At 57.6% G+C, this 21662-nt stretch overlaps 7 protein-coding genes across 7 annotated transcripts; 1 reads left to right on the top strand and 6 right to left on the bottom strand.

Moving 5' to 3' along the window:
• Nucleotides 1-2019: 2019 nt before the first annotated feature.
• K452DRAFT_328868 (uncharacterized protein) lies at nt 2020-3568 on the bottom strand (the record flags this gene model as incomplete). Its single annotated transcript, XM_033545014.1, has 2 exons — nt 2020-3022; nt 3126-3568. 2 exons carry the CDS (start codon nt 3566-3568, stop codon nt 2020-2022), a joined length of 1446 nt encoding a protein of 481 aa, XP_033394043.1.
• A 2078-nt stretch (nt 3569-5646) lies between these two features.
• Nucleotides 5647-6006, bottom strand: K452DRAFT_290915 (uncharacterized protein). Its single transcript, XM_033541080.1, has one exon. The coding sequence runs from the start codon at nt 5964-5966 to the stop codon at nt 5796-5798; it is 171 nt and encodes a 56-aa protein (XP_033394042.1). The 5' UTR covers nt 5967-6006; the 3' UTR covers nt 5647-5795.
• A 393-nt stretch (nt 6007-6399) lies between these two features.
• K452DRAFT_361394 (uncharacterized protein) lies at nt 6400-8207 on the bottom strand. The gene is made up of 2 exons (XM_033546420.1): nt 7918-8207; nt 6400-7816 (listed from the first exon to the last, which is right to left on the bottom strand). The coding sequence occupies exons 1-2, from the start codon at nt 8023-8025 to the stop codon at nt 6776-6778; spliced, it is 1149 nt and encodes a 382-aa protein (XP_033394041.1). The 5' UTR covers nt 8026-8207; the 3' UTR covers nt 6400-6775.
• Nucleotides 8208-10746: 2539 nt separating this feature from the next.
• On the bottom strand, nt 10747-11284 carry K452DRAFT_91942 (uncharacterized protein). The gene has a single exon (XM_033547314.1). The coding sequence runs from the start codon at nt 11215-11217 to the stop codon at nt 10843-10845; it is 375 nt and encodes a 124-aa protein (XP_033394040.1). The 5' UTR covers nt 11218-11284; the 3' UTR covers nt 10747-10842.
• A 1626-nt stretch (nt 11285-12910) lies between these two features.
• On the bottom strand, nt 12911-14553 carry K452DRAFT_353185 (uncharacterized protein; the record flags this gene model as incomplete). Its single annotated transcript, XM_033545811.1, has 5 exons — nt 14507-14553; nt 14390-14452; nt 13580-14332; nt 13206-13531; nt 12911-13163 (listed from the first exon to the last, which is right to left on the bottom strand). The coding sequence occupies exons 1-5, from the start codon at nt 14513-14515 to the stop codon at nt 12911-12913; spliced, it is 1404 nt and encodes a 467-aa protein (XP_033394039.1). The 5' UTR covers nt 14516-14553.
• An 869-nt stretch (nt 14554-15422) lies between these two features.
• K452DRAFT_277423 (uncharacterized protein) lies at nt 15423-17600 on the bottom strand. Its single transcript, XM_033539324.1, has 2 exons — nt 16440-17600; nt 15423-16385 (listed from the first exon to the last, which is right to left on the bottom strand). Exons 1-2 carry the CDS (start codon nt 17550-17552, stop codon nt 15777-15779), a joined length of 1722 nt encoding a protein of 573 aa, XP_033394038.1. The 5' UTR covers nt 17553-17600; the 3' UTR covers nt 15423-15776.
• Nucleotides 17601-17749: 149 nt separating this feature from the next.
• Nucleotides 17750-21261, top strand: K452DRAFT_256522 (glycoside hydrolase family 47 protein). Its single transcript, XM_033538403.1, has 3 exons — nt 17750-17885; nt 17946-18831; nt 18887-21261. Exons 1-3 carry the CDS (start codon nt 17782-17784, stop codon nt 21050-21052), a joined length of 3156 nt encoding a protein of 1051 aa, XP_033394037.1. The 5' UTR covers nt 17750-17781; the 3' UTR covers nt 21053-21261.
• Nucleotides 21262-21662: the final 401 nt, after the last annotated feature.

The raw sequence follows: 21662 nt of genomic DNA, 5'->3' as shown, positions 1-21662 counted from the left end.
AAGGATAGATGGTTGTGGTAGTCGACACAGCAGCTATACTAATTGTAGTCGTTGAACGTGCCGCAGTTAAGACCTTGGTTACGGTTCTGGCAGCGGCAGTAGGCATCTTGAATACCCGACCCGTGACACTGATCCAGGAAGTGACGGGTCTCGCAGTGACGACAGTTTGGACAGGTCTGTAGGAAATGCGGGTGATCGTGTCTGTTGCAGTAGTGACGTCAATGCTCCAGCTAGTAGATACTGGCAGCACGGTAGTGGAAGTCGATCCACAGAAGGGGACAGAGTACACGGTCTTAGCAACACGCTTGATAATTTGCGGAGCTTCAACCCGTTTCTGCATACGTCCTCGACGTAGCCCTCCTGCTGGTGGGGTAACGTAGGGAACGCATACATCGTTCTGAGTCACTAGAACAGTGGGACGATATGTGATGGATTTGGTCGGCAGGTTGAGAACACTGTTGACTACGACTGTTGGTTTGGAATACCAGCTGGTTGACAGGCCGGACCTAAAGATAGTGGACCGGGGAAGTGGTGTCGTAGTAGAAATGGTCGGACGATCGAAAGTGGATGTAATTGCTGTATAGTTGTTAGAGTCATTGTGACAAGGGTTTGGGAAAACAAAACTTACTCGTTGTGGTAGTAGTATACTGCCCCACGGTTGACTTAGCGGTTGTGTAAGCGACCGTCGTCGTGTGGGTGTGCGTATAAAGGATGGTTGATGTGAAGCGGCCTCCAGCATTGGCGCCTAGGACGCTGAGAGTGACCGGTCCAGTCATGGTACTCTGCGCAATCCTGAAGTTGAAGGGAACAGCGCCTCGGAAATCATCCGCCACAGTAGCAATGGCGTTGGCGCTGACGGCCTTGACATTTCCGACGGTATCTGTGAATTTGGCAATCATGGTGAAGACTCCACCGGCCGTGCAAGCCGCATCCGATCCATCCTGATACATCTGCGCTTGCAGGTATTCCACGGCGTTCGGATCCGAGTTGCATGTTCCAGCAGGCTGGAATAAGGCCTTAAGACAAGCTGCCGCAGACACCGAGTTCACATGTAGGCCCAGAGCCACGACAGCCGCGAGGAAGGTGGGTTTAAAAAGCATGATTAGAAAATAGTCCCGAAGCAACTGGCCTGCATCGGCCGATGAAGCTTCTTGGGCTGCGAATACAGAGTTGTTTGAGACCTTGATATATGAAAGTGATGAGAAGAAAAACTAGAGCTGGGAGAATTCAGATACTGCTTGCCGTCCAGAATATGTAGTCGTCATAATATAGACATGTCCTTTGTGGCTTTGTGTCTGGAGTCGTCTACAGCGAGCTTATTTGCGAAGTCGTGTCTGTTTGCAGGGGCGACGATCGCAGCAAGACAAGGGCATTATCTGCGAGCGGAATATGGCCATAGCCTACGCTGACAATCAAAGCAAAAACGCAAAGTTATAAGAGTCTAGGAATTTTACCGGAAATTTTGAGGACGAATCGGTGCTGGCTCAAGTCGATAATAATGGAAACTTAAATTTCGCAAACGGGTGGGAATTCACTGCCATTCTGAACAAAGGTTTGTTCGGCCTTCCGTAGGAAGAAGTAATGGACGAAAGAAAAACAAGGGATACCTACCTAGAGTATTGATTAGTAGGTAGTGTTGTGCCACAACACAAGATGCCAAGTCCCAACGTCCGCGCCGGCACGGACAAAGAGCGCGTCTACGCAGCGAGGAACATGAAGCCAGAAATCGGAATCCACTGAACGCGGCCATTGGAAGAACTGCAAAAAGTAAAATAGCAAAGCACAGGTATCGTCAAAAGAAACAATTGCATCAAGCCTCTCGACAAAAAGTATTCCTTGAACATACGCCGACCACTGCGAGATTCTCCGCACGCGAGAAAAAAGCCATCTCAATGCCGATCGAACAGACACGGCCGGAAAGAGAAGCAAAAGCTCCAATCCGGTTAGTACACCAAGCAGCAATCTACACTGGCCACCGCTTCTGTATGCACAAAAAAGAAACGCTATCAAACGCGGTGCTTACTCCTTGAAAGTGATCGTCTTTGTCTTCAGGAACTCCTCAATGCCCGACTGCGCGTTGAAGCGACCCCAGCCGCTGCTCTTGACACCACCGTGCGGGAGCGTCGCCTCGTCATGCACGCTCATGCTGTTAATGTGCACAGCACCAGTCTCAATTCTACGGGCCACGCGCAGTGCGCGCGCCAAGTCGCGCGTGAATATGGCGCTGTTGAGGCCATAAGGCGTGTCGTTGGCGATAGAGACAGCGTGGTCCTCGCTTTCGGCCTCGATGACGCTGACACTAGGACCAAAAGATTCTTGGTGGTATATATCCATGTGCGAAGCGACGCCATCAACAATGATGGGACGCAGCCGCGTCCCACTGATCTCGCCCGTCTCCGGGTGCGTCTCGCGCTTGGTATGATCACCGTGCAGTAGGCTCGCGCCCTTCGACACGGCATCGTTGATGAGACGCCTGTTTTTCTCCACCGACGCATCTTGAATTAGTATGGGCGAGGGCTGGTTGTCTGGGGAAAACTTCTGCAGTGCAGCGCGCAGCGCAGGCCGGAATGCCGGCAAGACGTCCTTGTGGACCACGATGCGCTCCGTCGACATGCAGATCTGACCCGAGTGCAAGAAAGCGCCGAGCGCACATTGAATCGCCGCCAACTCCAGGTCCGCATCATCCAACACCAGTGCCGAGCCCTTGCCGCCCAACTCCATCAAGCATGGCTTCAAGTGCTTGCCGGCCGTTGAGGCGATGATGGAGCCCACGGCCGTACTGCCAGTGAAGTTGATCTTTTTGATCACAGGCGAGGCAATCAGCTGGTTGGTGATAGCGGCAGAGTCCTCGCGCTTGGTGTAGATGACGTTTATGGCGCCGTCAGGCAGACCAGCGTCCTGGAAGACGCGACCAATGCTGTAGAAGCAGCGGGGCGCGAGCTCGGAGCCCTTGAGGACGCAGGTGTTGCCAGCGGCAAGAGGGTAAAGTACGGATCGGATGCCGAGAATGAACGGGGCATTCCTATCACCACAAGTCAGTAACAGCGTCTCATGCGTCCCAAGCTCGCTAAGGCGCTCGCGCAATGTGACCTAAGACGGCCACGAAAACACGGGTTTCAACCCACCAAGGCGCAATGGCAAGCACAGTGCCAAACGGTTCCTTCAACACGAGCGCACTCGTTCCCTCATCTTGACAAATCGGTATGCTTCCCATGATTGCAGACACACGGCCAGCAACGTCTCGGATCAGCTCAGCGGCAGTCATGATGTTGAAGGCGGTAAAGTTGTCGGCGGCACCCGTCTCCTGGCTCATGTAGGAACGCAGCTCATCGCGGCGCTCCTCGAGCAGGTCCGCGGCCTTGAGCAAGATGGCGCGACGCTGCTGGGGCTTCGTCCGCGCCCAGCCAGGAGCAGCGGCCTGTGCCGCCGCCAATGCCTCGTCGGCATCGGTGGCCGAGGCGCCAGAACAGTCCCAGACAGTCTTGTGCGAGACGGGGCTCTCGACTGCAAAGGTGTTCGCGCCGCGCTTTTCTTGGCCGTTGAGGAGGAGCGGGATCGTGTAGGACATGGCGGGCAAAGAGGAGGTAGAGCGAGGGTGACAAGAGATGGAATAATATTGCGCGCGGCCGCTGCGACTGTAGCTTCTACAGTGGTGTTTGAGGCGGTAGCGTTGTAGTTGAGCAGCGGGGTTTGAAGAGCCGTGATCTGGAGCTTGGGGCCCTGGCGCAAAATATACGCGCAACCGGCCGTCCACGGAGTTAGGCCAACTGTGGGGAACGCGCGTGGGCGCCCGCAACCGTCTCCCGACCATCGCTGCCGGCTGTCAGTCCAATGTGCGCCAGAGCTGGAGAGTCCCGGTAGACTCAACGCCCATCACTGCCTCTCGCGTCATCGATGCGCGGCGCAGGGCCCGCGGCGCGGAAAGGAAAGGTGGGGTTGAGGTTGGTTCGCGGCGCGCCGCCTGCAAGCGAGAGGCTGCATATGCAGTTGCCGCTGTTCCACCTTCTTTCGACTTCACGTCTCGACCCGCCCAATTACTGCAATCGTCTCTTCCTCCATCGGACTACCGGGCAAACACTCCGACTCCGAACCGCCATCCCCCGTCTCAAGCCCGCCTGTTTGCTCTGTCCTGCTCTACTACGTATGTTCCTGCTCGCTTGCTCGTGCACGCGGTGCCCACGTGCTAGCAGCGCGCCCAACCAATATAGCACGGACGTTGCGCCGAAGATTGCAGTTTGTGGACGTGCTCTCTCGTTACGACAGAATATCGACATAAGATCAGCGGTATTCGGCATGTAGACAGGCGGACGGGCAGACAAGCAGGTATGAGGATCGGCGCAACAACCCGGAGACGTGCGCGCGCCAGCAAGAGAGGACGGCTCGGCAGGCGGACTGGGTCGTGTGCGCTACCGGAGGAATGGGAGAATGACCCTGAGCGTGGGTATGAGAGGGAAAGCCTCGTGGAAGACTACGCTGGTAGGTAAGTTGGTGGGTGGAGTTGTTCATCGCCGTTCTCGTCTCCACTCACTATCCACCCATTGTCCCAGCAATATGGAAAGTGGTCTTTGGCGCGTGAGTGTGAATGCTCGCAATATGGCGATCTTTGTCCGTCTGCATTGCAGCTTACCTCCTCATATGTCCATGCCCCAGGTACACAAATCCTTGGACTTGTATTGCAAAAGCGGGGCAACGGGTTTAAGACGCGGTGATAAAAGCAAGGGACATTTGAGTAAAAGCCCTGGAGCTCAAGAATGGTCAGCGGACCCTGGCGTGCCTGGAGGGGTGCAAAGAACGGACCGCCATCCGCGCCCTGCCGACCCGGAGCCGCCTCACCTCTTCCCTTGCCACGGCTACGGCTATCCCGGCCCGGAGCTGTTTCTAATCATTGTCTCTTTTGTTTTCATTTGCAACCGTCCATCTCTGCTTGCCTTGGATCATGCATTGCTGGATTCCGCACCAACGATAGCGATCTTGTGGCGTCTGCATCCGCGCGTGTTGGCGTCGCGCGCGTTGGCGCCGAGCGAGGAGAGCTCTAGGCCGACTTCAGCCACATACGACTGCTTCCGTCGCGCTCAACTAGTTGTGCGATGACACCATCATCCGGGAGCTTTCAAAGCGTAATGGCGTAGTGCTTAAACGCCGGTCCGCAGTGCGGCATCCTACGGCTCCAGGAAATAAATGTGCCGCCCAGTCGGTCTCAGTGGCGCCCGATGGTCGTTGCCGGTCCCTAACGGCCTGCTGCGCTACACTATATTAGTTGCAGTTAGCTGAAGTAGTCGCAGTTGTTGGATCTCAGTCTTCCCCGTGCGACCACGGGGTGCTGTACGGTCTGGATGGGAAAAGAACTGTTAGATATTGTCTGAGAGCATGCATCGACCGCTGTTGTCGCTGTAGGTGGAATTCATCGTCTAGTTCGTTCTCAGCAGCCAGATTGTATAGAGTGGGGATTCGGATGTAGATGGTTTCTGGATAAGAAGGCAAACAACAAGAGCGTTCTTGCCCAAGGCACGCGCACGCCGCGTCAAAGGCAGGTGCAAACAGGCAACCGCGTTCTGCACCTTCCACCCACTACATCTAACTTCACCTCACCATCTACCGGTTTTGCTGCCTCTTTCTCGCTCAACTTGCTCACCTCGGACACTCACATTCAAGAAAACTACTTATGCAGTTCACTTCATCTTGGTCTTTTCATCCTCTCTCACCTCATCTTCGTCTTTCCATCCCTCACTTCATCTTTGTCTTATCATCCTCACTTCAACACTGTCCTATCACATTTATTTTCTCACCTCTTTTTCTCACCTCTCTCGCTCCACCTTGATCAACCTCTTAAAAACCTCCTCAGTCGCATCGTCGATTCCTTGCACGCTGTCGAGGATCTCATCATCATTGACGTCGCCGATGTATACCTCATCTCGCGCTTGTGATCGAGGCTTTGCTTGTGGTATCCGTACCTCTCGGGATGTCATTTCGCCCCTCTCGCTTTACCTCCCCAACCTCACACTCTCCATATATCCTCATTACGGCATCCTGTCACCTACTTTCGCATGTCTGCTGTACAACTGTGCAGTTCAGCTATTCAAAGAATAATCCAAGATCAGTCCAGAGTAGGTGAGTGGCAAGCCGATAGGTAGGTAAGCAGTCTACTCACGCCCAAGACCCCGCACACACAGAACATGCATACCCTCTGCAACCCACCGAAAGATGACGCGTACTGCGCAAGGACAGCCGGTTCGGAAATCTCACAAACGCCACAGGACTCACATCACTTCATCCAATTCCGTATGTCTTGCTTTCAAACACCCTGATTCATACATCTCACTGACCTCAATTCGTATTCATATAGCTCACACACCTCAATTTCACACCTCATTCCACAAACCTCACATTTACAACGCGAAAGCAGCCAAGCAATAAATATTATCAATCAGTCATAAGCCATCTACGCAGCTCTCCTTCGATTGTATAATCGTTCGTAACCCGAGCCGGGACAGGTATCTAGATATCTAGGTATTCTCTCAACCAGCCAAGAGAAGAACAACGACAACAACAGAAAACAAAAGAAATAAAAGAGTCGGCCTATGTAGACGTGCCGACAAAGAGGCTGGCGACCAGAATGACGACCAAGCCCAAGAAGTATAAAAAATGGAAAGTAAAAAGGCCAAACAAACAACAAGGTTCGAAGGTAGAAGTTTCAATACGGGTATCTAATCCCACGATCCAACACCGCACCACCGTGATCCTTCCCACACGTGACGCCGTTCAAATCATCTCCCATTTACAGGGCGAAGAAAGCAGCAGCGGCAACCAGCGCACCAGCGAAAGCACCGGAGGCCTTGAGGCCGGAGGCAGCACCAGTCCAGGGGGTGGACATGGGGGTAGCGACGGGGGTGCCGACGGGGGTGGCAGCAAGGTTGGAGCCGGAGCCGGAGCCAGCACCAGCACCAGCACCAGCGCCAGGAGCGCCGGAGCCGGAGCCGGAGCCGGAGCTGGAGCCAGAGCCGGAGGAGGCACCGGAGAAGCCACCCTGGGAAGCGCCGTTGCCGGAGCCAACCTTGGGCTGGTTGTAGGCGGGGATGGTGCCGTTGAAGCCGTGCTTGGGCTGGTTAAGGGAGATACCAGTGGGGGCAGCGGGGCTGTTGGTGCGGGTGATGGTGCAGCCGCTGGAGCCGCAGTCGGTGACGGTCAGGGTCTGGGAGGCGCTGACGGTGTAGGTCTTGCCGCCCATGGTCAGGCTGGTGGCGTACGGGCAGAAGGTGGTGTACTCGTAGACGACCTCGGTGACGACGGCGTTGGAGGAGTTGGCGGCGGGGGTGACGGCAGCGAAGGCCGGGGTGGTGTTGGCGGCGGCGGTGGGCTCGACGTTCTTGGCCTCGACGGGGGCGGCCGTGGTGGCGGAAGCCTCCTCGGAGGTAGCCTCAGCGGCCTCGGAGGTGGCGGCAGCAGCCTCGGAAGTGGCAGCCTGGGAAGTGGCGGCGGCGGAGGTGGAGGTGGAGCTCTTCTCGTCGCCGGGGCAGTTGCGGTTCTTGGGGTTGGAGATACCGAACTGGGTCGAGTACTGGAAGTCGGTGGAGCCGTCGGCGAGGGTGTGGCCGTCCATGATGATCTTCAGGCCGTAGCCGGTGCCGCCGCAAGAGTCCTCAAGGTCCGCGCCGGGGAGCCACGAGAAGACACCGTTGTTGGCGGTGTTGGCGACAATGGTCTGGATGGGGACGACGTTGGTCGAGGGACCCTTGAGCAGGACCAGGGTGACGGTGCCGCCGGAGTAGGGCTTGGTGGAGTCCCAGCCAATGTCGTAGCGCTCGCCAGCGGGAACGATCTGGATGGAGGGTTAGTTTGGTGTTGTTGTTGCGGTTGCATTCGCACGTGATGACGATCATGGTGGGTGGTTCTTGCGCAGGGCAGGACAGGGGTGCTTACGTTGTTGAGACCGGGCCAGTAGATGGCATTGCCGGACTGGGCAGAGACGACAGTGGCCATGCCAGCGGCGAGCAGAGCCGCGACGGAAACGTCCTTGTTGTTGTACATGGTTGCGGTGATAGCGCGGGAAAGACGGTTGAGAGTCTAGGAAGAGAGCGACTGGAGTAAATCCAAAGCAAGCAGGGTTTGATAAAGAATGGCTAGAAGCTAACGTGAGCTTCTGAACGGACACTGCAGACAAGACAGGAGTTGAGAGGTGGATTGAAGTGTGAGAGAAGGACAGAGCAAGCGGCGGGCAGCAGTAATACTAATAGGCATCACCATTGCGCTTGAGACGAGTGGCTAGGCTAGCGGGCTAATACGAGCGGCGGCGACACTGGCGGCGCGCGGGCCACGCTCGCTCCGTCCAATCTAAGCCCTGGACGCCCCGCGTACCTGCAGTAGCTCGCCCGCTTGCAGGCAAGCCTCGACACCGAGGAAATTGCTGAGGATGCGAGAGGAGCCCTCATCAACTCGCACCGGATTTCGCCTGTTTTTTTGCCTTTCGCTCCTGATTTTAGCGCCACGGTGGAGGAGGATATGGCGTGAGTGGGAGATGGAGACCAAGGTACTACCTACACCTCCGTAGACAGACAGCAGACATATCACCGCCGCCGCTATTACCCGTGCTCCCGCGCGAAACCGCCGCTCCCAAGTTCGTCAATCCAATCGCGCGTTTCGCGCAAACAATAGCATAAGTCGTAGTATCATAAGCGACGGCGATGCCGTTTCGCCGTACGAGAGCAGCAGAAACACGAGCAGCAACAGCAGCAGCGGCGGCGGCAGAAAGCCAAAGCACAGCCCTACACTACTATGATTAGACCTTTGAACCAGCGGCGATAATACCACCCGCCAAACCCACCCTACCCTACCCTATCCATAAGGCCGTACGACTCCACGAGGGCGGGGCCCGGTCGGTCGCAGCCAGCAGTGCAGCGCCATCCCACGTTGGCAACCCCCTCTTCCTCGCCCCCCCTGGGCTATTTCTGTCTCAGCCACCGCCCACAAGCCCACTTTCCACCCGCGCCCGAAAGAGGAGTCGGACGTGGTGGTGGCGCCCATCTTGCATGCCCATCATCCAACCAACCCACGTCCCATCATTTTCCCAGCGACGGCGGCGGCCAAGAAACTAACTTACTACTGATGACCCATCCGTGCCAACTCTTTCGCGCCCGTCCCTACATGCCATCATGCCCGTCCGTGCTTTTTTATCCATCCATCCCTTCACGAGTCGCCGCCGCCGATATTGCTGCCCTGGGCCTTTATGATGGCCGTCCGTGACTGTGCTGTGCCGGAGCCGAAGCCGCGCACCGCGCTTGCGCGCGTTGCCAGCCAGCCAGCCAGGGCAGTCGCGCACCATCTCGCTCGCTCGGCTCATTCGCTCGCGAGCGACATGCCCGGCTGGCCAGGGCCGTCCGTCCGTCATCCCCGACGCAAGCCTGCCTGTCTGCCCTATCGCCGTCGGCTGCGAATCGAGCTCGCGAGCGATGCTGTGGCTGTGGCTGTACGCCTTCTGCTGCTGCTACAATGCTACGATGCTGTTGCTGCACCACACGCGCCGCGCCTGCGCCTGTGCCTGCGCCGCCACCCCGTTGAGCATCACGCACTCGCGGCGCAGCCTAGGCAGGTAGAGCCCGGTGCCCTGGCTGCGGCGGCGGCGGGTGGGCAGGCAGTTCAGCGAGCAGAAATTCCATCGAGCGGGCAAGGGGAAGGACATGGAATGCACGCTCTGCTGTCTGTCTACCTCACGAGCAGAAGCAGAGAGCTTGCCGGACACAACCTCTCCTTCACTCACTCGCTCACTAGGTAGGCCCTCATTCACTACTCGCAGCCCAGAACCTCCACTCCACTCTCCCACCGAGCAGTCGTACGCGCCGCACCACGCCGCGCCGTGGCCCCCACCCGCCCATCTCCCACCTGATCTCCGGCCAGGAACGTGTATATCCGACTGCGGCCGGACACTGACAGGCACAGCACCCAGGCTATCTCAGCCTAGGTACAGTACGCCGGACGCAGTACGCACTGTCCCCCCGGCCCACACCGTCCTCCGCGGCGGGACTGGCTGGCTGTACCGTTAGGCTGCCGGCGTCTCGGCTCGGCATATCACCTACAATATGATGCCCCTTCGTGGTAGGTGGTAGGTCTTTGTATCCACATTATTGCCCGTATTGTGGTATTGAGTGTGCTGGCTGCTATGCCTGGTGTCCACTTTTTTGTCTTCCGTGGACCGTGGGGGGGGGGGGGGGGGGGGGGGGGGGGGGGGAATTGGGGTTGGATGTGCTGCTGCTCTTGCTGAAGAGGACGGAGACAGACCCACCTCGCCCGCTTTCTCTCTTTCTCTCTGTCTCTTGCTTGCTGCCCAGGTACGTACCTACCAAGGTGGGTACAGCGCAGGGTAAAGTGGGCTACTACATAGTTACCGCGCACTAAGGTAAGATGTCTCACTACGCACCCGCAGCCTAGCTCTAGCCTGCCCCCTCACTTTAACGTTCACTTCCACATCCACTTCATCTCCTCATTCCCGGGCAGGCACCTTGACGTTTCCTGCCTGCGTACTTCCTACTTCCAATCAATCAATCAACCCCTCCCCTCCTCCCGCTGCCTCCGAGATGACATGCCATGCCATACAGTACCTACCTACGCAGCCATTTCTCTTCCGTGCGCGCGCCAGCACGCGTGCAAACAGTCTCGCCCACGCACCCGCACACCCGCGCACCCGCGCGCACGCACACAGGCAAGCCACAACGCCGCACCGCTGCACCGTCTTGCCCAACGGCCACCCGTTGCCTCCCTAGGTAGGCACGGCACTTGCATATATCTCTACCTAGCCACCGGCAGTCAACAAGCACCTCGGCAGTTCTACGTAGTACCCCCCACGCGCCCGCCCTACGGCGCATCAGGCAAGCCAGCGCGAGATAACCGGCGCGCGCGCGCGGGCCGGTGGCGCCGCCACCACCGCCAGCACTTCCGGGGCGCGCGAGACAAGCGGCCGGCCGGCCGGCATTCTAGACACCCTACCAAGCTACGGTGCTGGAGAGGTCCCCTATCCCTTAATATGTACGCTGGCCGCTGCAAGCCACGCTCCCGCCAGTCCCCTATGTGGGTAGTAGAGTAGCCGGCCGTTAATAGTGCCATCGTTTCGCGTGGTGTGGCTGGCCGCGCAGCGCCGCCCGAAATTGATGCATGCCCCCCCTTAGCTGCAGCCCACCTAGACACCTGGAGTAGTAGTAGCAGCAGCAGCAGCAGTACGACATACGACATACGATACACGGCGCGAACGCCTGGTGCATGAGCCGTGACGTTGCAGCGCGCGCGCGACTAGGCGCACTAAAGAGCGGCGAAGGATCTGCCAAGGCCGGTATTCCTACCTAGGTGCCTATGATATAGGGGAAACGGGGTGGTATGGCATGGGCATGCGACCTGAGAATGAAGGAAGCGCGCGCGCGTGTGGAGCTTTTAGAAGGCTGGGCGCTGCGTGCGTGCGTGCTGCGAAGGATGCTGCCGGCGGCGTGAGCTTTGCTGCCTTCCTTGGTTGCTTGGTTGCTTGATTGCTTGCTTGATCCCAGTGACGAACGAATGGCGCTACTTACTACCAAACAACCTAACAAGCTCAAAGAGGCAGCGCCAGAAACTCTGTCTAAATACTGGTCTGACTGGTGGATAGACTATTCGCTCGTACTGGCTTGTGAACAAGTACGTAGCACAGTATCTAGGTACCTTCAACTGTACCTACCTACCTACCCGACGCCCGCGCGCCTGCCCACGTCCCCTTTCTTGCCCGCCGTTCTGCTTTCAGCGAGCTAGGTATTATGCGCGCCCGCTTTGTTGCTGTCGCTGTTGCTGGCTTTCACTTTCGAGGGCGCGGGCAAGGCGGGGCAGCACGTGCAGCCACTCCCATGCGCCCACGCGACCAGGCTACGACTCGACGACCTGCCCTGCGCAGCTAAGCAATAGCGGGGCGCCTGGGCATGGGATAGCGTGGCGGCAGGGCAGGTGGGTAGTCTTTGCTCTCTGCTCTTCCTGTCCTTCATTCTTCTTTCTTTCCACTTTCTGGATCCTCTTTACCTTTCGCGCTGTCGTTTCCCAGCACATAAATCCTCAGGCACGCGTAATGCTCGACCGCGCTCGAGCCTATCGTACACACGCACCCCGAACAAACAGTCGAACAAAAGGACGACGCACAGAGCGAGGCGCGCAAGGGGAGAGAAGAAAAGCGTTGATGTCATGATGGCGTACGTACGTGCAGATAGGTGCTCCGAACGGACAGGTCGACTACCTATACAAGCCATCCCCCGTCGTCCGGCCCCTTGCCACCCAGCCGAGCACCTAAATGACAATAAAGACATGACAATGACCATGGCCACGGTAATAGCAAGCAAAAGACCAACAAACCTGGTTGCTTGCGTACATACTCAAGCGGAAGGTCGGAAAAGATGTGGCCGTGAGATAAGGAATAGACAGGAAAGGGGAGGGGGGAGATAGGAGAAGAAAGACATGAAAAGAAAAAGAAAATGGAAGCAAGCAAGGAAAGACAAAAGAGGAAAGAGGAGAAAAAGAACCCTCCAAACCGAGGGAGAAACAAAACCAGAGACAGTAACACCACGAACACCTGCCAATATCCCAGTCCGCCCTTGCGCACCATTTAGCCAGCCAGTAAACAGCTCGCATCCCAAACGCAGACGCCATCGTGGCGTCGCTCCACCGCCCACGCCAGTTAGTTTTGCGTTCCCGCCGTCGCGATACGACACATCGCGTTTCTCAATCGTTAGACGACAGTGCCCATATCGACTTTTGAAATGTCGCCTTCTGTGCCGTCTTCATCAACGTCACTCTCATCCGCCTTACCCATGGCCTTTTCGAACTCGACGTCCAGCTCGTCTTTGACCGTGCGTGCGCGCTTGAGTGCCGCCTCACGCAACCGACGCATGTCCTCTCTCATGCCCTCGACGGCTAGTCACGACCCCGCGCCCCCGGCCCCGCTCGCATTGGCCGCTGCAGCCTCCGCGATGCCGTTGAGCGCGCCACCAACGCTGAAGCTGGCGGCCGGCGACTCGCGGGTCGGCGTGTCCAAGCCGCCAAGGTTCGGTGATTGTTGGCTCGGGCCCGGCACGCCGACGCCGTTGGCACCATACTGCGGGTTGGTGTGGGCAGCGGTGCTGGGGTTGGGCGTCGAGAAGGGGCCTCCTGGACCAGCGCTCATGCTCATGCTGTGGCCGTGCGAGTGCGAGTGTGCGTGCCCATGGACCGACGAGTGCCCTCCAGGAGCGTTGGCCAGGCGCGCCGTCTCGTCTTCCTCGCCCATGCCGTCGACGTCGGGCCAGAAACGCTCCTCGAGCCAGCAAACGTGCTCGAAGAGCTGCTCGCAGCGCTGCATCTCTTCCTTGCCGTTGGGCGACGTCGTCGTGTTGGCGAGCTCGTCGACGAGCACGCGGCACGCGTCAACGAATTTGGAGAAGGGCGGCGAAGTCCAGTTCGGGATGAGCTGCTGGTGCAGGGCGACAATGTGGGCGTCGGTGCTGGGAGTAGAGAGCGTCGGCGTGAAAGAGGCAGCATACTGCCACGCTGCGCGGTAGCACTGTTTGCGGTGTTAGCTATTCCCTGAGTAGCATTTGGGCAGACCTACGTGCTCAGTCGCCCAGAGCACGACCATGCCTTCCAGCAGGCTCGCGCCAGAGCTCGTGGAACTGACGAAAAGGTCCAAGTATGCTCGCGTGATCTGGTTCGGCGGCTCGTCCGTCATCTGGAGTCCAAACTTTGTAGCCGTGATCTCGAAGAAGGTCATCTCTCTCCTGATATTGTTCAGCGCGCTGATCAGCAGATCCATGATGCGGTACGTCTGGTGGAACTGGCTGTTAGGCACAACGGGCAGGCGGATCTTGGAAAGTATGTTGCCGATGAATCTAATGTAGCCCCGCGCATAGTGGGCGTCTTGGATGAGCCACTGGCTCAAAGCCGACGCGCTCAGAGTACCGCAACCTGCGTGCGACAGGAAGGGCTGCTGGGTAGCCTGGGCGAAAGGGCTGCTGAAGCGCGCGAGCAGGTGTGCAGCGAGCGAAGGATGGGGCTGGGGCGGCGGGCCCGGGTGCGGCGCAATGAGCTGACCATCACGGGTGCGCTTGTTGGTGTTGGGTCCGCGACGGTGGACTTGTAGGTTGGGGTTTGGGTGGGTGCCATTTAGGATGCCACGCGAGGGCGTCGCGTCCTGGGCCATGGACGCCGGGTCGACAGTACCGGCGACATTTTGAGGCGTTTGCTGCAAATGCGCGCTGGCGTCGGGCGACTGAAGGTAGGCCTGGCAGCTCTGCAGGTGTTCAATCTGGCGCGTCGTGTTTTTGGCGCGGGTGAAGCCGCAGTGGAGGCAGCGGACTTTAGCACACTGGGCGTGGGTCAGCGCGAAAGGCCGGCGAGCGACGCGGGATTGGAGAATACGTACTTTGGAGGGGGTGGTCTCGTCGGTGAATTCCTGGAACGCACGCCTTATGTCTGGATTAGCATGCTAGGAGGTCAGCTCAAAGCACCAACAGATGGTCGAGAATGGTCCGCGGCTTACTCTACCCATGTTGGCGATGGAATCCAGAGGGATTTACGGTAATGTCACCTGTATCGTGGAGGTGTATCTTTCTGCGTGCGTTCGGGGGCGAGGGCGGTGACCTGCTTAGCTAACTCGCGCTAAGCTGCTTTGGATGCCGGCCGGGCCACCGGGCAGGTGCCGTCCGCCGCCTTCCACCGCGCCCGGTGATCATCCTTACCCAAGGCACCCCGTCTTGAATCGCTTACGCCCTGCATTCCAACCAAACGCCAAGCGCATGGAAACAAACACCGCCATCCGGTCTCCCACCTGGCCAATGATGCCCGCCGTCATCACTCCTGCCTAGCTGGGAAATCAAAACGCCCCCGTCAGCCATACGTGCAAGAGCCTGGAACCCGCTCTCATCACATACTGTACAAGGCAGGCAAGGCTGAAAGGCGTCATACCTACCTATGCCTACCGCATACCATACTGACGCTGACCCATCCATACACCCGGCACAACCCAGCTGCCGTCCGTGCTTGCAACATGCCCAGCCCTACGGTAAGACAGCTGCACTCACGTGTGGTACTCCTCTCCATGTGTTCACAAAGGTGTTCGCACACGGGGCGGACGCCATGTTTCGTCCATAGAGACAAGAGCGCCGTATAATACAAAGGTTTAAAACAATCCTATCGACGCCCATGAAAACGCCTTTGACTGTGCTTACATGCATTAAAGAGCATCTGAGACTTGGATCCAAATGTGTCAACTCTCAACGTGCAGCTGTGGACGTGCTCGGCCCTGCAGCAAACCCCAAAAATTGGCCGACAGAAACTGAAATGAAACTCAAGTCAGACCGATATTCAACCCGACAGCTGTATGAAAACACGTTAAGCCCACCGTCAGACGGACCCAACCGCGCCTCAATCACTCACTTGCCTGCCTCAGTGCAGTTGACTCGTCAGATTTTTTATTTCTCATGTACGTATAGAGAGAAGAGATAATACAGGGATGATACAAAATCGAGGCCAATTCGTCGTCAATGTACAGCCAATTGACATCCGCCCTCATCCGCCAATCCAGCCACTAACCCAGCAGCGCGCAGAACTCCGCCGTGCGATGCATCAGCGAGAAAATCAACAAAAGGAAGAGAAAAAATAGAAAGAAAGAAAAAGGAACATCGCCGTCATTTGACTTTTTGGTGAACACATCCTGACTGAGCTCGCGACACCCGGGCAAGGGAATTACATATGGACGCTTGGTTGCGGTGGGACATGGATGCATGTTTGCAATCCTCGCACTCGCGCGCTTACTGGCCCTCGGGCTTGGGGCCGCTGAACATGCTGAAGAAGCCCGACTTCATGCTCTTCATCGACTCTTCCTGGAGCTTCTTCTCCTCCTCGGCCATTTCCTTGAGCCACTTCTCACCGTTCTCACGGATCTCCTTCTCCATGAACTCGTACTGCTTCAGGCCGCGCTCGCGCATCTGGTCGCTGAGCATCTTGCCCTTCTCAAAGCCCTCGGCTACTGACTCCTCGCCGACGACGAGTCCACCCTGACCCGGCACCGGCTTCATGCCCAGCGCACCAGTCAGGAATGACATGCCTGAGCGCTTAGGTTTGCGCGCCTTTTCCTCTTCCAGCTGCTTGTGGAAGGCTTCGCGCGCCTTCCTCTCGCGTGCCGCGAATTCCGTGGCGATGTCCTTGCCTTCGAACGATTTGATGGCGGCGCGCACATCGGTGATACCCATGGTCGCAATGTACTCAAGGAAAGGTATTAAGCCAACGAGGCCCTTGTCGCCCTTCTGACCAGTCCAGGCAGGTAGAATGATGGCGTTGTCGGGTTGCATCTTGGCGTGTTCCTTCTTGGTATCGACGAGGATGATCTTACTCAGGTCGCGGTTCAAGCACGACAGATCCTGGTAATAGAGTTAGATACAAGGATTCGGAGCGGTGGGGTCTGAGTTTCTCACCTTGACGTACTCTCCCTTCTCATACCGCGTGGCCTCGCGGAAAAGCGACCACATGGCGATGCGGAAGGGGTCAAGTTTCCTGATAACAGGCTCCGCGGTGCTCATAGGCAAACTGGTGAAGATGACAAGCTCGAAGTACTGACTCAGGTACCTAATAAAGTAATCGACGCCTGGGCGCTTCGCAAACCGCCAGCCATGCTCACGCGTCCACTCACTGTGAATCAGCATGTCCTCCAAACTTACAACCAGCGTGTAAGGCGGGACAGGAGTCATATCCGGCAGGAGCTTGGGAGACACAGGGTCCGTGTAGTAGCTCATGGAGCCGCCCATCCTGGCCTTTGCGCGCGCATACATGGCGGACGGCGTGAGACCAGCCGGCGCGTCGGCATGCGCCTTGGCCTCCTCTTCAGTTTCCCACTCGCGGCCCAGGTAGAACAAGCCAATGATACCTGTCACTGCAGCCATGGCCATTGCGGCATTGGCCGCCATATTTCTCCGCCTGTCGGTCGAGGTCTCGTATGCGGACTTGGGAAGCTCGCCACCACCACCGCGGCCGCTGCCGCTCTCGGGAGCCTCGGCATTGGGGTCTTCGGTGATGTTGATAGACGGGTCAGGCGCCTCCTCCTTGGCGGCAGACGTGGGCTTGAGGAATTCGGCCGCAAAGGTGGAAGGAATGCCTTGCCTCAGGTCGGGCAAAGGCTGGCGCGGCTGAGCAGGTTCGGGCGCATCGCCGGGGGTGGTGTTGGCCTCGGACGATTGAGGGCTGTCGAATTCTGGCTGCGAGGTTGAGTAGTCGGTGGAGTCTGACGCGGTTTTGGACGCGCCGCCAGCAGCGGCGGCTGCGGCGGCGGCAGGGCCGGGTGCTGAGCGCGGGGCGGTGTTCTTGTCCGGCGACGCGGCAGGGTTGAACTCTGCGGCGTCTGGCGAGGGAGCTGCGGGCTTCTGCGGCTTGGGCTTCACTACGCCAGGACCGGACGCGAAGTTGGAGGACTTCTTGGTGGCGCGATGACTGCTGTCTCTCGCGAGGCGCAGAGCAACCGGCGAAGGCCTGGGAGCCGAGACGAGGAAAGGCCGGGCGCCGGCGGCATAGCGGGCAGCTGCGCGCGCGAGCATGACAGTAGCAGCCGGGGGGTGTGGTGAGGTGAGATGGCAGAGGCAGAGAAAATGGAGCTGGAGCTGGAGGCTGGAGTGATGCAGTGACGCAGAAATTCCCAGCGAATGGCGAACAGGCCATTTCGTGCCATGACTCGCGCCGCCAGCAGCCCACCTTCTCCAGCTGGCCTTTGCCCAGAACGTCTCTTTGGTGCTGGGCCCATGCCAGAGCCGGCCACCATATGAGGGTATGCTGTCTTTCTGGCCGGCGCGGACGCCCACAATCGCCGCCTTGTTGCTGGGCTGGCTGACGTTGGCGCAATGCATGTCGCATGCTGCCATTGAAGACCTCAAGTATACCTACTCTTGCCCGCCGCCTTCTCTCCTCCGCCATGCTGACCTGACTTACCGCAGACGGGAAACTACCGACATCTTCTACCATGGCTACGAAAACTACATGCGCCATGCTTTCCCCGAGGACGAGCTTCGCCCCTTGTCCTGCACCCCTCTGACCCGCGATCGCGCCAATCCCGCCCACATCGAGGTCAACGACGTGCTCGGGAACTACTCCCTAACCCTGATCGACAGCCTCTCCACCCTAGCTATCCTCGCCTCTTCTCCGCCAGACCCCACGGGGCGCAAAAGGCCCCTCGAGGATTTTCAGAACGGCATAGAGCTGTTAGTGGAGCATTATGGAGACGGGACCGAAGGCCCAGGGGGTGAAGGCAAAAGAGCTAGAGGCTTTGACCTGGATAGCAAGGTCCAGGTCTTTGAGACAGTGATCCGTGGCGTTGGCGGCCTGCTAAGCGCTCACTTGTTCGCCGTGGGAGACCTTCCCATCAATGGTTACAAGCCGGAGGTCAAATTTACCGAAGATGGCAATGAGGAAATCACTTGGCCAAGTGGATTCGTATACGATGGACAGCTGCTTCGCCTGGCTTACGACTTGGCCAATCGAATCCTCCCGGCATTCCACACGGCGACCGGTCTCCCCTACCCGCGCGTCAACCTCCGCTCGGGGATTCCTTTCTATGTCAATTCGCCACTGAACGCAGATTCCGAGCACGGACAATGCTACCGGTCATCCAACGCGCCTCCTGAGATTACGGAGACGTGCAGTGCCGGTGCTGGCAGTCTGGTGTTGGAATTCTCGACCCTGAGTAGGCTCACCGGTGACGATCGGTTCGAAAAGGCCGCGAAACGAGCGTTTTGGGCAGTCTGGTCGAGGCGCAGTATCTCTGGACTGATCGGTTCGGGTATTGATGCCGAGACTGGACAATGGGTCAGCCCTTACACTGGTGTAGGTGCTCACATGCTTCGAAGGATAATGTTCGTGAATATTAACTGTAATGCAGATTGGAGCTGGTATAGACAGCTTTTTCGAATATGCTTTCAAATCTCATATCCTTCTTTCGGGTTTGCCGTATGAAGCGGCAAACGAGAGCATCGACTCTCCCGAGGCTTTTCTTATGACTTGGCAGGATGCTCATGCTGGCATCAGCAGGCACATTTATCGCGGTGCCATGCATCAGCATCCGCACTACATCCAGGTTGATCTTTATACTGGTGCTATGAGGGCCTTTTGGATCGACAGTCTTAGCGCATACTACCCAGGACTATTGACTATGGCTGGAGAGCTTGACGAGGCGATAGAAACTCACCTGTTGTATACGGCGCTCTGGACCCGCTACTCGGCACTTCCGGAGAGATGGTCGACTGCCACTGGCAACATCGAGCAAGGACTTCGGTGGTGGGGTGGACGACCAGAATTCATTGAGTCTAGCTGGTACTTGTATCGCGCCACGAAAGACCCATGGTACCTACACGTCGGTGAAATGACTCTGCGGGATATCAAGCGGCGCTGCTGGACAAAATGTGGATGGGCTGGCTTGCAAGACGTCCGAACTGGTGAGTTGAGTGACCGTATGGAGAGCTTCTTCCTAGGGGAAACTGCGAAGTACCTCTTCTTGCTCTTCGACAGCGGTCACCCATTGAACCACATAGATGCGCCTTGGGTCTTTACCACCGAAGGGCACCCGCTCATCATTCCGGACAAGCTCCGTCGCAAGAACAACCTCAAGCCTCGTAGACAGAACAAGGACCAGGAGGAATTCGACTTTATCAACGACTCGGTGTGCCCACTCCCACCACCCCACGTCCCTTTTAGCATATCGGCTACCGCGGCGAGGTCTGACATCTTCCATGCCGCGAGCCTGGCCCGGTTGCACCTGATGCCAAACAGGGAAACGATGGACTCGCCCTTGGTGGAATTCAACGTCGACCACCCTAGCATATCTGTAGCAGATCTGAAGTCACCGTCCAATTACACGTACTACCCGTGGACTCTTCCGCCCTCGCTAATTCCTTATAATGCTACGAGCTCAAGAATGGTGGCTCGCACGACGTTCGATCTGTCGTTCCCAAATCTCCCCAACAACAACATGCTCAGCACTGGTTCACTGCAGCGTATCGGCGGTGGTGTCTTGGTCAACTCAATGAGTGGTTTGCGATTGGGCATGGTCCGCGAGCCAGAAGATGTACCAGCGATGGATGAATCGACCGGCAACTCTTTCCGCATCTACGCTGTGTCGAACGTTGCTTTGGGGAGAGACGAAAAGGTCTTCATGTCGCGAGACATCGTCACCAGTTTCAACCCGGCGGACCCATACTTCACACGCACGAGGGATCTTAGCATGTTGGATTTATTTCTAGATATCCCGGAGCCTGTGGGCAAGCCTGGCTCCTCCGAACCCGACTACGAAGATGAGCACAACGACACATTCGACGACCTTGCTGTCAACACCGACACCATCTCGATCCTCGACCTCTCCGACGACATCGACCTCAACCTCGCAGCCAACGACCCTAGCCTCATCTCCTCGCTCCTCTCAAACCTTCAAGCCATGCTCACGGAAACGCTCGAGCCGCTAACCCGGCCTTCCTCGAAGCCCCCACGACGAAAGGATGACGCATCACGGCCACGGATCCGACGCGTGCAGCTCTCAGCCGCACTAAGCACAGGGCCAGGCTCCGCCCCGCTGCCCAACAGTGCGGACGGCAGTTGGGCGCGAGACAGCGCGTCGGCGTCCGCCGTGGCAGACACGCCGCACCTGCCGTGGCGCAGCATCTACATGGGCGACGACAATTGCGGCACGAAGCTGCCCGCGAGCGTGCCACGCGACCACCAGGTCCTGGTGCTGCGGCGCGGCGGGTGCAGCTTCAGCCAGAAGCTGCAGAACATTCCGGCGCATGCGCCCGCGCCCGGCTCGCTGAAACTCGTCATTGTGGTGTCGTTCCCGGAGCACGAGGGGCTGGCGCACGGGCAGCTGGTGCAGCCGCATCTGGAGCGCGTGCAGGAGCTCGCCGACGGCGTGCCCCGGCCGCATCCGATTCCGCTAGTTATGGTTTCTGGGGGCGAGGAGACGTGGGCGTTGTTGCGAAGGGGGGCGGGAGTGGGGGCGCGTAGGCGGTGGTGGTTTGAGAGCCAGGGGCTGAGGATCGGTAATTTGATTGTTGTTTAGGAGGGATGGTGAGGGTGGGTTTGGGATCAAGAGGCGGCTGCACACGCTTGTGGCGGGTTTTCGCGCGCTTTCCTCTCTCTCGTTGTTGCGCGCGCCCTTGGATAGGGCTGTGTGGGTGGAATGGGGGTTGTATTTGTCTTTTTGGTGTTTGGGTGGGGGTGTAGATGAGTATATATGTGGATCAATGGATGGATGAATGGATACACGTGCATGGGTTGACGGTGTTGACATGAATATGTTCCAGCGACGCCGACGTACCGCAAAGAACGAGGTGCAGAGAACAGAGGGAAGCAGGAGAGCAACAGGAGGTGTTGCTTCAGTGAGAACGAGACAATACGCACGTCGTGATTGTTGGTATTAGGCTTACGAGCGCTTGAGTGCTTAGAAATAAAAGTGAATGAGTAGTTAGATGATTTGCTCTATGTCCTAGCAACATCACAGCATCTCCTTCATGCATAAGGTATTCTTCTAAACGCTCGAGGTAGATACGACAAGGGTTGATTAAACTAGAACTGAAGGAAACGTTGCTCAGCCCAGAATCTTAGGTACATATGAACGCTCACCCGTTTATAAGTATATCTCCCATAGATCTGAAGTAGCAGCTCAACAA

This window comes from Aplosporella prunicola (genome assembly GCF_010093885.1).
Source record: "Aplosporella prunicola CBS 121167 unplaced genomic scaffold K452scaffold_24, whole genome shotgun sequence".
Lineage (NCBI taxonomy): Eukaryota > Fungi > Ascomycota > Dothideomycetes > Botryosphaeriales > Aplosporellaceae > Aplosporella > Aplosporella prunicola.
This window is presented reverse-complemented; position numbering and strand designations above follow the sequence as displayed.

What these genes read in the sequence shown, in the direction of transcription:
- K452DRAFT_91942 (XM_033547314.1), bottom strand. Translation starts at nt 11,217, where the DNA reads ATGTCGTATGTCGTACTGCTGCTGCTGCTGCTACTACTACTCCAGGTG.
- K452DRAFT_256522 (XM_033538403.1), top strand. Translation starts at nt 17,782, where the DNA reads ATGCTGTCTTTCTGGCCGGCGCGGACGCCCACAATCGCCGCCTTGTTG. An exon ending in GCTGCCATTGAAGACCTCAA is followed by an intron (nt 17,886 to 17,945) that starts GTATACCTACTC and finishes GACTTACCGCAG; the next exon opens with ACGGGAAACTACCGACATCT. An exon ending in GGGTCAGCCCTTACACTGGT is followed by an intron (nt 18,832 to 18,886) that starts GTAGGTGCTCAC and finishes ACTGTAATGCAG; the next exon opens with ATTGGAGCTGGTATAGACAG.
- K452DRAFT_290915 (XM_033541080.1), bottom strand. Translation starts at nt 5,966, where the DNA reads ATGACATCCCGAGAGGTACGGATACCACAAGCAAAGCCTCGATCACAA.
- K452DRAFT_361394 (XM_033546420.1), bottom strand. Translation starts at nt 8,025, where the DNA reads ATGTACAACAACAAGGACGTTTCCGTCGCGGCTCTGCTCGCCGCTGGC. An exon ending in ACTGGCCCGGTCTCAACAAC is followed by an intron (nt 7,817 to 7,917) that starts GTAAGCACCCCT and finishes CCCTCCATCCAG; the next exon opens with ATCGTTCCCGCTGGCGAGCG.
- K452DRAFT_277423 (XM_033539324.1), bottom strand. Translation starts at nt 17,552, where the DNA reads ATGCTCGCGCGCGCAGCTGCCCGCTATGCCGCCGGCGCCCGGCCTTTC. An exon ending in AGAAGGGAGAGTACGTCAAG is followed by an intron (nt 16,386 to 16,439) that starts GTGAGAAACTCA and finishes CTCTATTACCAG; the next exon opens with GATCTGTCGTGCTTGAACCG.